Source organism: Excalfactoria chinensis, chromosome 16 (genome assembly GCF_039878825.1).
Source record: "Excalfactoria chinensis isolate bCotChi1 chromosome 16, bCotChi1.hap2, whole genome shotgun sequence".
Classification (NCBI taxonomy): domain Eukaryota; kingdom Metazoa; phylum Chordata; class Aves; order Galliformes; family Phasianidae; genus Excalfactoria; species Excalfactoria chinensis.
In genome coordinates, this window is record NC_092840.1 from 3325537 (window position 1) to 3342328 (window position 16792).

The window sequence follows — 16792 nt, forward strand, 5'->3', positions numbered from 1 at the left end:
TCCTACACCGTTATGGTCAAGTTTTCTTTGAGTTGACAAGGGGGAGGAGTTGGAGCTGGTTCTGCTCCTGTTCCACAGGCACTTGAATAAGGGAAGAAGTGCAGGCAGAGAAGGCTGTTCCGTGTGCAGGACAGTCTCCAAAGGGCAGACCTTCAAGTTATGTCTTGTTTTCCCATGGATTCAAGAGATGTGAGCAGCAATGCTACCTTCCTGTAACCGACTGGTGTAACCTTAATAAATATCTAAGCAGCAATTGTACCTATGAGTTTTAAAAGGGGTTGGATGGAGCTGAGCCACGTAGTTCCACATTGTGTTTGCTGTAATCTTTGCTCCTGTGTAGACAATTGGTGCTTTTGTGACCTGAAGCACAGACAGCCCTATGGAGAACAGGTGCCCTGGGAGATAAGGTCAAAAACGGAAGTTATTGCTCTCTGTACCGAAGGAGCATAACTACATTTCTTTCCCATAGCAACTGCCTAAAGCTCAGTTCTACCTCAGCACGAAGATCACATTGAGCTTCTCTGCTCCTTAGGAGCAGTCCATGGTTTGAATCCTGGAATAAAAGAGGCTAGAAACCTACTGAAGTGTAATCCTTTGTGGTTTTTTTGAATGCATTTTATTTAAGAACATTTGGAAGAGAGAAATGAAGTCAACGTAGGGACATGAAAAGCACCTTTACTTGCTTTACTTAACACAGTAAGATATTTGGTTTCGGCTCCACGATGCAGATCCAGAACAAAGTGAACAAGTGCTGCTCAGTCCGTCTCTGTGCCATCCTCCTCCTCCTCCTCCTCCTCCTCCCCGCTCTGTGCCTGCTCTTCTGCGATGGAGCAGCTCAGCACGGCCTGCCGCACGCTGCGCCTCTCCTCTGCCAAAGGACACACAGCGGTTGTGCTGCAGCTCCACGAGCAGAGCTGCAGGGCCGGACCAACTCACCTTCATTGGCGCAGTTCCGCAGCAGCAGCAGCAGCTGCCTCCTGTTATACTGGATGAGGAACTTCTGGCAGGTTCTGATGGTACCTGCAGGAGCGGCGCAATACCGAATACCGCCTTCGGAACCGAGCGCTCTTCATCACGCGTCACCCCCCCCCCATTCCGTTCCGTTCCGGTTCCGTCCCCGCTCGCAGCCGGCCCGGAGCCGCCGCACTCACCGCCCACGTGCAGCGTGCGCAGCGCGCAGGGGAAGCGCTGCCCGCGGCTCTCCAGGTTCCGGACGAGCGGCAGCGCGGAGCTCAGCAGTTGCCGGCAGTCCTTGCGGCAGCGCAGCAGCACGGTGCCGGTGTAGGCGTTCAGGTACTTCACTGCGGACACACCGCGGCCGTCAGCGCCCGCCCCGCCCCGCCGCGCCCCGCCGCGGCCCGGCCCGCTACCTGTGAAGGACACGCAGCAGCGGCCCAGCCCGTAGTCCCCGTGCGCCCTCGCGATGGCGTCCCTGACGGCCAGACCCACCGCGCGGTCCTCGATGCAGCGGCGGCAGCGCGGGTCGTCCGCGAGCAGCTCGCACAGCACGTACCGGTTCTTGAAGCGGACCATGCCGGCCCCGGGCCCTTCCGCGCGGATGCCGCTCCCAGCCAATGAGCGAGCGGCCGCCGCTCACCGCGACCAATCGCCACGGCGCGGGGGCGGGGAAAGAGGAGGGACTTCCCGTCCCCGCTCGGCACGCGCGGCTCCGCTCTTCCTTCCTCGGCTGGCTGCGGCTTTGCGCATGCGCGCTCCCTCCCGCTCTTCGCCGCGCTCCCTGCAGCCGCCGCGCGGGGGCGCTCGAGGCGCGGCTGGAGGCGTCGACAGGCGGCGGGGGGACGCGTGGCATCAGCGCTGGGACGGAGCCGGAGCGTCGCCCTTCGCGGCCTCAACTGCGGACAGAGCAGCGCTAAAAGCAGCGCTAAAGGCAGCGCTAAAAGCTGCGCGATTCCCGTCCTGGATCAGCAGCTCCTGCCGGTTCTGCTGCTCCCGCTCCGTCCCGGCTCCCCTCCGTCGCCTGTGGCCGCACTTCAGGCAGGTGTTAATGGGAACCTTATGGGGAGCAAAGCGCACAGCGAGGCCGGCCTTTGTGAGGCCTTGACGTGTGCATTGCACTGCACTGCATTGCACTGCACTGCATTGCATTGCACTGCACTGCACTGCACTGCACTACATTGCATTGCACTGCATTGCATTGCACTGCATTGCATTGCACTGCGCTGCACTGCACTGCACTGCACTGCACTGCATTGCACTGCACCGCACTGCACATTGCATTCGGCCGCGTACAAACGGGCTGCGGGCTCAGCGCCGGGCTGCCGTGCGGCTCCGCGCTCTGACACCGGGCCGGGCTCGGTTCTCTGCACCGCCGTCCAGTGCCGCCGCCTCGCGCTGGTGGGTCGCTTTCCCCGCATCTCCGGGCGGTCCCGACGCTTTCCGTCTGTGTTCAGGGTGTTTGCTGTGCTGTGAGCTGCCGGCCCTCCCAGCGGAGCTGCCGGTGCGGTGCTGTTCCGGTGCTGTTCCCCTCCCCGCCCTGCGGCCCGTTCTGTTTGCCGTCGTCCCTGCCCTCCTCCGCTCTGTGCTGCCGCAGAGGCGCAGCTGCGGCCCCGACGAGCATCCCGCGTGAGCGCACTGTGCCCTGTAATGCGATAGGACGTGTGCACTGTGCGTGCTGCAGGCACGGCCCGCTGCCTTCTGAGAGCATCAGTTTTCGGTCCGGGAAGCTGATTAGGAGAGACACGGTGCTGTGAGAGAGCAGCGCAGTGAGAGAGCGCTGTCCTGCTTCGTTTCGCTTAGGGTACATACAGCCTTTAGTTCCCTGCTGTTGGTTTGGGTAATGCACGGAGCAGCCCTGAGCCAGCACCGCTCCCTGCAGACAGCTCGTGTTTGCACAAGGCGTGCAGGTCTGCTCCGGCTTCACGGTGTGCTGAGCTGACAGCCCAGGAGTAAAAGATTCGAACGCCTCCACGTTTGTTTCCTTTCCTCCTCGCCGCGACCTTTGCTGTATTGATTTGTGCCAGCGATTCAAGAAGCAATCAGAAGTGATGCTGAGTTACGTGGTCAAGGTGGGAAAGAACAGCCTCCTCAAATAGGGCTGGAGAGAGAAAAAGCCAGAAGATTTCTGCAGTTCCAGTTGAAGAGTGGATGCAGAGACCTGCCAAGAGAGGGTGGGAGTCTGTCCTGCAGGCCTGGCGAGACAGTGTGGCCTTGGAATAGCTTATCAGATAGGAATGATAGAGCTCAGAGTATTCAGGTAGGAATGATAGAGCTCAGAGTATTCAGATAGGAATGATAGAGCTCAGAGTATTCAGATAGGAATGATAGAGCTCAGAGTGTGCTGGGACAGGGGGAAGTAACGTGCACTGCAGGTGCGTTAGGGGACGATTTATGAAGCTGTTTGAGAACTTTGGATAGAAAGCTCTTAATCAGTGCATAAAGAATAACAGCTTCATTAATGATTGTCCAGCAAAGGGCTGATTTTCTCTGATCTTGGTCCAGCATAATGGTTTTATTTTGAGGATAATACAGTAAAGGCTACAGTTGGCTGATACTAATTGGTGTGTTTTAGAGAGCAGGACGAAGCGTGTTTCAGAGTCATTTGGGTCCTGTGCTGCTGTCACTGCCAGATGCCTCAGAGGCCTTGGAGGACTCACTGATGAGGTTTTCTTCCATCCACATCCCATAGATCCTGCCCTGAGCTGGGCCTTTGGGAGTCTTGGGTTTATGCAACGTATGTAATCTCCAGGCTATGGGCTAAGTCCCATTTGTGTCATACAGAATGAGCTGTACTAATAAGCTGCAGTAAGCATTGTGATTGATGCACGCCTTTTATTGCATGCAGTCAGCTCATGGAGTTCCCAAGTTTTTGCTGCAATTAAAATCACCGTCGTGTGCGTTCACTGGGAAGACAGTTATCAGTTAGTGAATCTTTCTGTCCTTTTCAGATGGGATGTTTGCGTTTTGTAGGTAAGGAAACAGGTACAAAAGGACTGAACAAATTGTTCGTGGTAAATAACTGTCAGGCCGGAGATAGGGAGCAAGGACACAATGTGAGCAGAGGGAGCCAGCGTGCTCGAGCATATTGTGTTGGAGTGCCGGTCTTGCATGTTGCTCACACATCATGTAGCCAAGTAATTAATGACATTCTGGAGTAAAATGAGGACGTGCTGGTGTTCCATCCTTGTGATACCCCAGTTTGATCTTCCTTGCACAGCCAGAGCCACGGCTTTGCTTCCCCCTGAGCTGATTTTGCCATCAGGTGTGGCATGAGGGTGACAGCAACGTTTTTGTTCCACTGTGTGCACATTGCATCCCCAGATAACCCTGAACACAAAGCAATCTGCCTAAAATTAAAACTGCTTCTTATAAGTCCTCCGTGTGATGCTGCCCGAAGCTTTTTGTTCGGTTTATCTTCACAAGGTCACTGACACAGAAGAGTGCATTCTGTAAGCATGTTGGCCTGGAGCCTTTCATGTAGATGCTTTAATGCGATGTTTGGGATGTGTTGTCTCTCACTGCGGTCCTTTCCTTTTTGCTCTCTCATTTTCTGTATTTCCCCTCCTTCCCTTTTAGCTCGGGAGCCCTCGGATCAATCAATACACTAGGGAATAAAGCTATCCTGTTTTATCACCTTGGCGTATGAATGCTAATGCAGATATAATCAATGCATAATGAAAATACGAAATTTGCAGGTTTTTTTTTTGTTGGAACAGCCAAGAACAGGATCGTTCCATTCAGATTAATAGTGACCGTGTGCTTTTAATCACCAGACACAGCAAAACTGCTTCTAAATAGGAAATCTCTCGGCAGAGCCCTTTTTGTTTGCAGCCGAGCTGCTGCAAGGAGCAAACAGCTGCTGCTGAGCTCTGAGCTCAAGGCAGAACCTGGGCTGTCAGTTCAGCTGGTTCAGGATCCTCTCTTCTCCCTCCCTGCCCTAGAGAGCAGCGGGAGCAGTAGGCCACAGAAGTTACCTTGTGATCTGCTAAGTGAGGAAACCATTCGTAAAGCCTCCTTAGCAGGGATGTTAGGATGGATTAATTATTCTTTGTTCTGGTCTCTGAAGATAAAGGGTAATTGCTCTTAATTATGTTTAATTGAGAAATTGCTTCTTCTCAAAGAATCCAATAGCATTAGCAGGATTTTGTCTTCTTGCCACCTATAGGGAGGAGGACGACGTTCCGTAAGTTACAGCAGAGGCTGACATAAACCTAATGGTGGCCTCAGAGAGTTTTACTGGATTTCCAGCCCGCACTGGAGAGCAGTGCTTGTGATAGAGCAGATCTCAGAGCGTGCCAATGGGACAGGGCTGTGCTGAAAGGCACTGAGGCAGGAGATGCAATCAGCGAGGCAGCTTTCATTGCTGATGCTGAGGGACTTTTCATCCAGGAACCCGTGGAGCAGCTGCAGATAAAGGAAAGGGAAAAACATTGCAAATAAACAAAAGCCCTTCAGTTTACCTGCCCGTGAAGGAGGCTTCTGAAAGGAAGGCAAACAAAAACCTGCATGTCTTGAGTAACCAGCACTGTCTGCCAACGAGACAAGACTGTGATTTTTGAATTCAGGTGAAAAAACAAAGCGTGTTTTTCACATGGGTAGAGCAGGTCTTTGCTCTTTGCTTTTCCTTTCCTCTGCAGGCCCGTGTGCAGGGTAAGCCACAGCCCTGTCAGTACATCTGCTTACAGCGCCGTATGCTGAACAACCCCTTTTTCTATGTGGCTTTGTGTTGAACTCCAGCAGCCTCGAGCAGCATAGGATCAGAGATGCCTTATGCAGAGCACTTGTCTCCCTAATGAGAAAGACAATGAAAAGCATTTTCCAGCACATCTATCACTCTGCAGCTGCTGTGCTGAGTGAGAGGACAGGCGTCCTGGAGCAACCTCACATAAGGCATGCCTGCTGCATGGCTCTGGCAGGGCAGTGCACCATGCAGGAGGTGAGGCTGGGGCTGGGGTTGGCTGCCAGGGGGCTCAGCTTGTCCTGGTGTCAGCTTGGTGCAAGGAGTGTGTCAGTCACCCACGCACCCACGTGGATCTCCACTCAGCCTGACCCAATCTGCTGGAGGCCTCTGCACCGCTCTGTTCCAGCCTCCAGCCGTCCAGCTGCCCAGCGCAGTAATTGAAAGCCCCCCAGAGGCAAAGAAGGGTGCAGTATGAAGTGCAGATTTGAGTGGGGCAAAATCATTGCAGCTCTTTGATTTGTGCCGTGCTGCTGGGGGTGCTCACAGTGACCAGTAACTGCAGACACATCTCTGGAGGGCACGGTTGTTGCAGGCTGAAGAAGACGAACAGCACGGGAAGCATCTGACCTATTTTAGGAAGCTTGCTGGAGCTCCCTGGTTTTATTTCTTTGTTTTTAAAGATATGTTCGCACCTTAGTTAAAGGCTGTAAACATTTGTCACTTTTCCTAACTATGCACACCGTGGAGACAGAAAGAAACAAACAATATCTTGCTGCGTTTGCTAGGCTGATCCCAGCAGATGCCCTCAGGGTGTGGGGGCTTGAGCTGGAGCTGGGGATGACTGCTGCCTGCTGTTGGTTGATCCCAAGCTGAAGCTCCTGGTGATGGACACTGCACCCTTCCTGCAGTGCTGTGGGAGCACTGACTGCGGGCGTTATCGCTCGGATCACCTCGGTAGAATTCAACAGGGCACGTGCTGACCGTGAGCAGTTGTTGCTGTGTGACCTTCTGTGTCCCTGTTTTCATACCTGTGATGCTCAAAAGATCACGTTTGTCCCGCTGTAACATTAGTGACTTAATTAGAGCTGAATTTGGTCCTTCTGTCTCTGAACACGAGCAGCCTCCATCCAGTCATCTAAAGGATCAGATCTAGTTTCTTCTTTCTCTCAACATTGGTGGCATCTGGTTTCATTTTCCATCTTTCCGAAGGGAGCTCACTTTTCCCCACATTCCAGCACGTGCCAGTTGTATGCCAGCACCCAGGACTGCCTGGGTCTCGATGCTGTACCAAGGACCGCTTCCTGCCAGCAAAGTCCTTGGTGGTGTTGGAGATGCAGTGAAGAACTGATGTTGTGGTGTATGTAGCTTCAAACCAGGTCAAGAGACTAAGCCACAGCCAGTTAAGTGGGTTTTGTTTGCTTGTGTTTTCCCTCTATGTTTGGATGCGCAGGGATAGCAAAGTTTGCATCCCGTAGTGTAACTGCAGCCGCTGTGCCTGCACAGCATGGCTCCTCTGTCTGCACCACAGGGAACCCGAGGGCTTCTCAGGGCACGTCATGGGGTGGACGCTGCTGGTGGGACAGCGGGGCTGGCAGAGGATGTGGCAGCCCCAGCACAGCTTCCTAATGCCCAGCGCTCCCTGCATGATGTGGGTATTTCCTCCTGAGCTTGAGAATCTTTCTGTGCATTACAGAGGGTTTGCAGGGGATGGATTGATCCATTTAGGGTGTCCCTTCTCCGTCCCCTTTCCTGCCCCAATTGCTCGGCTGAAGGAGATCTCCCTCAGCCCCACGTGTGGCAAACGCAGGGACAGCAGGGACAGACGTTCAAGTCAAAAACTGTGGAGGCTTTTTTAGTGTTTATTATTTGGTGAGATGTAGGATTTAAACAAGAAACACGGTGGGGGTTTTGGGGGCTGGTTGGGTTGCCCTAAAACGTGTTCTCGGCTTCAGCTCGCTCCATGTTTTAATGCATTCTGCTGCATATGCACATCTCTTGCTTTGAAAAGCACGTCTACTTCCTATTATATAATCAGCATTGTAAGATGATGAGCATCTGTGAGTCAGATCACAGACATCAACAAAATCGTTTAAAAAATCATTTGATTTAATTAATTTACTTAAATTATTCGTACGGAGCTCATTCATTCTCGGGACTTGCCGGCTGCAGGTGTTTCTCTGTAAGTGTGGGGGCAAGAAACCGAATCAGTCTTTTGATAGTGCCTCAGCATCAGAGACTGATGGTGTCACCTTGTATTGAAGCTCGTTTTCCAATAAAACCACGGGAGCTGATAGCATGGATCCAGCGCTGCTGCTTCCATTCACATCCCCTCCTACTCTACCCTGTGCTCTCCAGCTGAAAGATGCCATAGTGACAAACACAGGGGATGTTTCCTGTGAAGCACGTACTCCATCTCAGGTTCAGCTCTTTATTAAGTCTTTCACACGTTATAACCGTATAGAAGAGGATGATGTTTAGGGGGCAGCCTGTAAGTAATTTCAGACTAAGCGATGGACTGAAGGACTTTGTATTCAAGCAGACCGTCTTTCTGGCTGTCAGCGCCGTGTAAGTGTGTCACCAAAACCCAGTCTGATGTTTTCTTTATTATTATTCATAAGCTCCCATTCCAAACTGCAATCAGACTCTTCAGGCTGTGCCGTCTTGGGGATTATCACACTTGCTGGGCGGTTAAAGTCACTCCGCCTGGAGTCTTCTGCCTCTGAAAGTGCCCAAGGCTAATCACTGTGAAATGTGACGCCTGTCATGTCTTCTTGTTCAAGTGTGTGTGGCAGGCCTGTCATTCACTAAAAGCCTTTACATCTGTTATTACATGGTAATCCTCATGCATCAGGCTTCCAAATAAGAAACTGGTGGAGCCCAGCAAGGTATGGCTCAGCCTTAGTTTGCATAATTCCCACAATGCAAGGCAACTCGCTCTCCCTTCTGAAATCATTAATAAGCAATAAGAATATTATATAAGCCGGCATCTTTTTTTAAACCACGATAATTTCCAATGCTATTATAATTAGGACAAAGATGGGAGTTTGAGCCGGGGGAGGGAGCAGACAAAGGATGAAGCTGATCTCCACCGTGACGTTGGAGGCTTCCTTTGTCTGCTGTGCGCTGGGTCGGGCAGTGATGGCCGTGCTTCAGCCACGTGGAGTGGAGAATGGGCAATTTGTTTAAAAGTATTAATCCTTTTCATCCAGAAACGTTATCTGTTACCATAAATAGGATCGCGTTCTTTCTAGTCCACTTGTATTCTGGTTAACAGGCCCTGCGGTAAAAGCCTGGAAAGCAGTGTATGTTTGTGTAGCATCCTGAGGATTTTCAGCTCAGTGGTGGGCTGGATGAAGTGGGCAAAAATGTTCTGTAGCTGAGAATATCTCGAAGGCAGAGTGGCTGCTGACTGACTGCAACCACAGTGCAGTCATATGGCAGGAGATGCATCCTCGCAGGTAGTGTGTCCCAAGCCGTGACTGATCCGATGTGGTGTCTTCATGAAGAAGAGTGCAGCGTCTGCACTGAGCAAGCAGGGTGTGCTGGGGAAGGAAAACCGAGTGAAGGTGTGGTTAATAGATGTCAGTAATAGGGCCGCTCACTTTGGAGTGGAGAAGGTTTTAAAAGTCACTTGTCAAAATCATTCTCCCTCTAACGCTGCCGCAGCCCTCGGATATGAGCGTGTTCCTGATGTTCCCCCTCATCACATGCACGAACACGGGGAGGCGGGCGGGGGGAGGCAGCTGCACTGACACACTATGGGCTTTGCAAGAACACGATGGCAATTTAGCAGAACGATTAAAAGATTGCAAACATTTATTAATAGCTTTGCTGCTGCAGCACTGTGCCGGAGGAGCCTTGCTTCCTCTGGGATGCTCTTACCTCCTGCCCCTTCACTTCCGCAGCTTTAGAAATCAAAATGACAGTTTGGGGCTCGATTTCTATTTAAAGGCAGAGCTGAGGACCACGCGGCAGGCCGCCCTACCCCACGGCCTGGGGAAGGGAACAGGGGGAATCTGAGTGTGGGAAGAAGTCTTACAAAGCAAAAAGAAAGGGATTTTTTCCCCCAGCTGTTGGTTTTGCTTCTGTTTCATCCCTGTGCTCCTTTTCCTCCCCCCCCTGGACCCTGGCTTCTCGTCCCTCTGATGCTGGGCTCAGCTTTGGATCTGTGGTGTCTTTTCGTACTGTAAAACAAACCCGGCTAAAGGCAATATAAATGAATATTGGAGCAGGCCTGCTGGAAGTTCTGCACAACAGCCAGATCCCCCTCAGATTAGGGCAGCGTCAGTTCTTCTCCAGTTCTCATGTGACTGTGTTATTGTCTCTTCGGATTTTATTTTGCCTGGGTAAGGGGAGGAGGTGGAGGCTGAGTAGTGAAGAAAATGAAAGAATGGCCATTGTCTGAACAAGAAATCACCTGCATCATCTGAAATCCCTCTTGTAGTTGGGTAGGATGGCAGCACACCTCAACCACAGCTGTTCCTGCACAGCACACTGTACTTGACTTCCTCATTGCTTTGGGAGAATTTTTCTTCTATTCGTTCCCACAATCTAATCGTGCCACTAGGCAATGCAAAAATACAGCATGTATCTCATTGCATAATCACTTTGTCTCTGCTTAATGCTGTTGAATAGGAAAGTTATGTGTATCCGGTGGATAGAAAGGAGAAAAAAATACATGGGGGGAAGAATGAAACCACACAACATGAAAGAGAGGTGTAAGCCCCATAGAAATCTGCCCTACTTGGGATGAGTAAAGATAAACTATATGAATTTCTGCACAGCTTGGCATGCAGCCTCTGCAGCCTTAAACAGGCCTACTTCTATGGGGAATGAGCGATACGCTCCTTTGTATAATCCCAGCCCAAAAGCCAGAATTCCCACCTGCCATTGTAGCTAATGCCATGGGTACATTTGGGCTAACGGCTTTCTTCAATCTGTTCTTTCCAGGAGCTGGAATTCCCTTGCTCAGAATAGCCAAAGAATGACAGACGAGGATGAAACAGACTTGGATGTTGGGCAGTTACTTGGTCTCAGGTGAGATGGAGTTTTACATTCTGTATAGGATTTCTGGAGCAGCGGTTTAACAGAAGAAGCTGCTTTCAGAGATACCTTCTACCTCTTAATTTCTTGACTGCAAATGGTGGGTGTTACCAGAATGTAGCCCCCGCATAGCTTCAGCTGCCCTGCTACATTCGGCATGTCTTTGTGGAAATAGCTGTTTTATGTGCATTGGTTTCAGTATAGTTGATTTTCATGTTTAATGTGTGTGACTGAACAGGCAGACACCTCGGAGTCTTGGGACAACTAGAGCAGCAGTTGGTGGATGGATTATTGTTTTGTTGGTTTCTTTTTCCATGTCCTGAAAGGCTGTTTTGGAATGTGTTGGACTTTGCAGATATTTAAAGCGAGATTGTTTAGATTTTATTTTATTTCACCAGTATTTCCTCTGTTCCCATCAAAATCTCAAACCTCAGTGATGCTCTTGCCTCCCATATGCCTTATTATCTTCTTACTAACCTATTTTCTAGCTCATTGATGAAAAATATGTTGTAATGCTGAGGATATGGGAACCACCATCCTCTCACTTTGCGGTAGTCAAAGCACAGCCTTTGCCATTGGCATGGCCTCCCATTGTTAGGCTAGGTTCTCCATTAAGGCACACTGGTCATATGTCTGGAAGAGACTGAAATTGCATCTTTGCAAATGAGAAAAGAATTTGCTTTCTTACGTGCTGATATCTCTGTGCATCCTGTGTCTCGGCTGCTGTGTCTGTGTTCAGGTGGTAAGTTAACAGGATTACAGTTGTGGCTGAAATTACTGTATTAAGATTCAAATACCAACAGCAGATCAAAGAGTTAGTTTTCTCAATTGATAAATTTATTAGCTAGATTATTAGTCAGACATGAAAAACCCAAGAGTGTTTAAAAAAAAACACCCTCACAAAATGCCAGGAGTTCACCTATTCTGTCCCTTTCTCATCATTAAAGGAAGATTTGAGATAAAGGAGTTTGAGATAGATAGCAAGGGACTGACCCTTGTGATTTCTTAGCCATCACACACACAGGAGCTGGGGACAGCACTCAGGTACATCCCAGATACACCCTTGAGACACAATTAGACTGCACTTGTACCACATCTGTAAAGCCTGGATTCCTCAGGAAGGCGAAGGAATATAGTGATCAATAGCAATGTGGGCAGGTCTTTTCTAACTGGAAAATTTAGAGATGAGAAGAAGAGGTGGTGAGCCTGTCTCTACTGCACGGCGAGAAGCAAGAACATAAAGATCTTCAGCTTTTATTCACTGATACAAGGCAAGAGAAAATAGGTGTTCTTTCTATCAGAGGAGATAATAATGAAGAAAGGAAAGAGAGGACAGAGGTGATAACAGAAATGAGAACTGCCTTTTCTGGGTGCCAGCCACTGGTAAATAACTTTCTATCTGCTGAGAAGAAAGGTAGAGACAGGAGAGAAGTTTTCAAGATTTCAGTTCCCCTGAGCAGTGAGTCCCTTTGGAGTAATATCTTCGAAGATGAAATATTCCAGGACAACATGGACATAGGGGTGGTGAAGCCACACACATGCAGTGCTGACTCTATCAGTACAGAGTCATTAATGAAATGTACTTCGCTCATTTGATGGTGAATTAAAATCTGGAGGGAAAATGGAAAGCCAAGTAATGTAAAATCATGTCATCATCTTCCTCTATTGAGACAATACCGTATCACCTCTGCCAGTAGCAAAATATCTGCCAGCCTTTGTCAGCATTTTATATCACCACACGACTGAACCATATGATGTTCTTGTTTGCTGTCCTGCTTGTTGACACTCACTGTTGTCCAGAGTTTGCTTCCTCACACAATATTTGGGTGATCCATAGGTCACAGCCATTAATCTCAGCATATGGAAAATGTATCAGAATCATCTGGATCACATTAACTTAAATTCTCCATTTGAATGAAATGTATCATCAGGTTTCTTTGCTTCCTCTCTCCATATTTTGCTCTTTCCTAATAGTAATAAGCTTCCAGACTGTTCTCCTTTGGTATCAGCTTTGTGTTGTCTTCGCTCCCTGATATTCTTTTTCCTTTAAACCAGTATTGGTTTAGATTATTTGCCCCCACAGTGAACACTCACTCTCAGGTGTTCTGTTAATTGCAGCAAATTTGTTATGTTACAGATACCTGTTTATCTTGGCTAGGACTTGTGTGTTACTTGCTTGAATAGATGTGTATACTAAGTTCATTAAACACCCATCCTTAATGCCTTAGACTTGAGGCATGTTTCAGTAGAGCTCCGTTTGTCTCCAATTAAAGCTCACGTGAGCAAAGCAAATAATTGCTGGAATCCCTTTACTCTGAGCACCTGGATTTCTCTCATGGTGGAATAATCCAATCTAGCTCTCACTTTGCCTGTTACAATTCCCATATTCTTTACTCTTAGGAAATACATGAGTGTTCCTAGTAGCAAAGTTAGGGTATGTCAGATCATACGTTGGTCACCGTGTCCGTTTGCTGTCCGGATGTTGACTAACCTTGGTAGGGAGTCGTTTTTTGCAAGTTGAGTGAGACATTCGAAGGCATGCCTGGTCATTTCCACGACAAACCAACTAGATCACAGTGGGGTGGCACAGATAACAGTGTGAACCGCTGGTTTCTAGGTGCTACTGATGGTTCTTACCATTCTTACTCACAAAGTGATGTGTCTTTTGGGTGCTTATGAGTAATGAGCAGAGCTAGTTTGACTAGCGTCCCTGTCCCCCAAGGCCACTGCCCTTTGAGAGAGAACAGTGTGTACCAGTGCTTTTGGCAGCCATGCTCCCACCCTGATGCAGTCGGTTTGGGGGGGCACGGAGCTGGCAGAGATGACTCATTCCGCCTCAGTGGCTCATTGAGGAGCTGCAGGGAGAGGCTATTTATAACCAGACCTTTCAGGTTCAGTGCAGCAGCATCTTCTGCAGGAGGGGGCAGAAATGGGGATGGCACGTTAAACTTAACAGATATAAATTTATCTCCACCGCAGCGTTGTCCCTAGAGCTGTGTGGCCAGTGCAGCCAGCCCTTTTCCCCAGGCTCAGCTTGCTGGATGCTCTGGTCCCACTGTAAGATTCTGCTGATAACTTTTCAGCTCCTCAAAGAGCAGGGAGGCAACTGTGAATACCATCAGTGTGAGCAGAACACGAAGTCTTCCTAGCGTAGCTACTGAAGCAGCTGTTATTGATTCATTCTGACCCATGACCACAGCACTGTCACCTTATCTTTTCTTTGTCCCTGTGTGTGTTTGTCCCTGGCTTACCATTAAGACGAGCTGTTTTCATGGGTGTTTTCAAACAGTCTTTATGCTGCCAGCAAATCTCATTTAGGCCTCCTGAGGTTTCTCTTGTATACACAAACTAACGCTGTAATTTATAAAACTGTAGCTGTTTTTCTGATCTTAACAGGGACTCATTTCATCTTTAGGTGCTTCTGTGTCTCCATATGCGAAACAGAGATAATGATACCCCCTGGGTTAAGCACAGCTATGAAACACCACCTAAGTGGTAATATTATTACCAGAGATTTGTAGAATAAGGGGAAAGCGTGATACAGAACAAAAGAGGCCAGCATGTGGAAAAGAAAATATTTACTATGAGCACCTAGGTACCTCTTTGTATCTGGGTAACTGTGGTCTTTATCTTGGTGCATATTAGCATACATCAAAGTTATTGAATTTTATGTTAAACTAAACTTCTTGAGGTTGTCTGTTCTCTTAACTGGCTTTTGAATTCAGAAGGGATCCTGCTGCATGCATGCTTGCTTTGTTCTTATTCTATACCTGCTCTGTTCTTAAATCAGTTTGTGTCTGGAACTGAACTGTGGTTCGAAAGCTGCTTGCTCCTGTTATTCTGCAGGCTTCCACCTATAGCTTACACACTTCATATTTGGCTCTTCATCCTCTCCTTTCCTTCTTTCTACCTCTTTCTTCCTGCTCCTTCTCCACTAAGTAGATAATTGATTTCACAGTGTACAGCCACAGTGCAGTTTGATGACTGTAAGTTTCTCAGCATCTCATTAATGCGATTTAGTAGATCTGTAGGTTTCCGTGGTGCTTTCACTTCTGGCTGTCCTGCATCACTGAGCTACAGACCCAGGGGCACATTGGCCTTTTCTGTTGTGGGTTGTATTTATTATCTTCATACAGAAGCTGTACTAGAAATAATTCTTGCCTTCGGTTCTCGCAGCCAACTCAAGGGGGGACCTACCCTGCATAAAACCAAACAGTGCTGTAGCAGTCACTTCTTTCTCAAAGCCCAGCTATAAGACTGTAAGGACCTGTGGATGCGAGATGAATCCTGTATGCTTCATCACATAATCTGGGCTGGACCTCTGCAGGGTGACCTTAGCTACGAGATATGGTTTAGAAGCTATGAGAGATGGTTTAGTGGTTAGTTGTAGCTATGGTAATGGGAGGACGGTTGGACTACAGATGATCTTGTAGGTTCTTTCCAACCTTGGGATTCTATGATTCTGTGACCTCGAGTCTCTCTCACTGCTGCCTTATTTTTCTGTATTTGTTCCATTTTGAAAAAAGCAGATTTCTGGTTCTTGTGGTTGCAAATAAGCCTCCAAAACCTCAAAAAAAAAGTGTGTGTGTGTATAAATATATATATATGTATATATGTAGCTGATGCTGAGGTGCTTGTAGTAGTCTTGAGAGAACGATGTTATTTTTTAGGGACTTGAAGTTGATTTTTTGGGTAATAAATGAAGATGAGTAGTGACTATAATTGTAATGACAACTATGCTACTTGTCTCTTTCTTCAAAAACTGTTCAGAGTAGATAAAATGGTTCTTAGGGGCTCTTAGTTTATCCCTTCAGCAGCTGCCTTGGCTTCCCTTTGCTGCCTTAGGCCCTGGTGAGCTCTTGATACACCATGTGAAGCACTGCTGGCTCCTCTGAGTGTCTCAGCACAGCCTCTCATGCAGCTCGGTGTGCTCTCTGCAGACCCGTGGAAGGGGATCCCAAGGTTGGGTGCTGTGGCTGAAGAGCACATAGGGAGAGGTGTCCAGGTTTGGCTCCATGAACCCAGAGAGGGCCAGGAAGGGGAACCAAGAGTCTGCGTACGTGTCAGAGACTGAGAAGGATTTACCTCCCTGCATTTCCAATTGCTTGTTTTCTATCTGGGGAAAATCCCTTTTGACAGCCCAGGCGGTGAGCTTCTAATTCCTGTCTCCGGCTCATTTTTCACTTCAATCCCTCGGCGAACGGATTTTAATGCTTGATGGATTCAAACGAAATTATTTCTGTTCCTGTAGCTTTGCAAAAGCCTCTGGGGTGTGTGTGTGTGTGCACAGGGGAGGAGGGATGGGGCTTGTTTTCGTTACACTCCAATAAACCTCCTCTCCAAGGGAAATGTATTTCATTTATTCATTTAGGGCTATCTTTCTGGTGATTCCTCCCATTGCTGTCCTTCTGGCCCCTTGCTCACAGGAGGGCCCGTAAAAGATGTGCTGTTCCAAAGGGGTGCAGTGTTCCAGAGCAATGTTTCTGCTGCAAGCAGGGATTCAAATAATAGGACCAGAACGTGCTTCCAGGAGTAGTCTGGAGAGGGAGGAATAACTGTGGGAAAACTTTCATCTTCTTCAGCTCTATCTAGGAGTGAGGCAGCTCCGCAGGCTCGGAGATGGGGTCAGTGACTGAGGTGGTGTCCAGGTAGTCATTGGTCTTAACATCAACATGTTGTTTGAACATGTGCATAATGCTGCTGTTGTGATGGAGAAGTATTGCTTTTATTACAATTTCAAGCCTCTTTTACCAGCAGAAATCACTGCAGGGAACCGTGCAAGGGCTCTGCCTGTGTAATACTCCATAGTCAGTCAGAACTGCCTGCTGCTTCTGCTGGGCATCTTTCATGGAGTTCCTGCATCTGAGAAACTAAACTGTACTTAAGCGCTCAAAATCTCATCGTGCTACCCAAGTCAAACCATAAATACAGTAATAATTAACTAAGCAGTAATTCTATTACGTCTGGCTGTAATCAATACTTAAAACCAGCATGCTGAAGATCTTCATAGTGTTCTGAAGGATTACAATGTTGTGTGAACCCGACGATGTCTCTCAGTGTATGAAGCCAGTGCTGCTGGGGTGTGCTATGCCATTTAATGAGACTGTCTCC

At 48.6% G+C, this 16792-nt stretch overlaps 2 protein-coding genes across 2 annotated transcripts in view; one reads left to right on the forward strand and one right to left on the reverse strand.

Annotated features, from left to right (window-relative positions):
- Positions 1–580: 580 nt before the first annotated feature.
- Positions 581–1582, reverse strand: POP5 (POP5 homolog, ribonuclease P/MRP subunit). Its single transcript, XM_072351340.1, has 4 exons — positions 1371–1582; positions 1152–1301; positions 937–1020; positions 581–868 (listed from the first exon to the last, which is right to left on the reverse strand). The coding sequence occupies exons 1-4, from the start codon at positions 1531–1533 to the stop codon at positions 756–758; spliced, it is 510 nt and encodes a 169-aa protein (XP_072207441.1). The 5' UTR covers positions 1534–1582; the 3' UTR covers positions 581–755.
- Positions 1583–1763: 181 nt separating this feature from the next.
- Positions 1764–16792, forward strand: part of CABP1 (calcium binding protein 1) — a 48529-nt gene continuing 33500 nt past the window's right edge. Inside the window, exons 1-2 of the mRNA XM_072351344.1 lie at positions 1764–1995; positions 10589–10675. The gene's annotated coding sequence lies outside the window, so the exon portion shown is untranslated. The remainder of the gene's footprint in view (positions 1996–10588; positions 10676–16792) is intronic.

Coding starts and splice junctions, on each gene's coding strand:
- POP5 (XM_072351340.1), bottom strand. CDS start 1,533: ATGGTCCGCTTCAAGAACCGGTACGTGCTGTGCGAGCTGCTCGCGGAC. Junction 1,021..1,151: donor GCGCACGCTGCACGTGGGCG/GTGAGTGCGGCG, acceptor CCGCTCCTGCAG/GTACCATCAGAACCTGCCAG. Junction 869..936: donor GCGGAACTGCGCCAATGAAG/GTGAGTTGGTCC, acceptor GTCCTTTGGCAG/AGGAGAGGCGCAGCGTGCGG.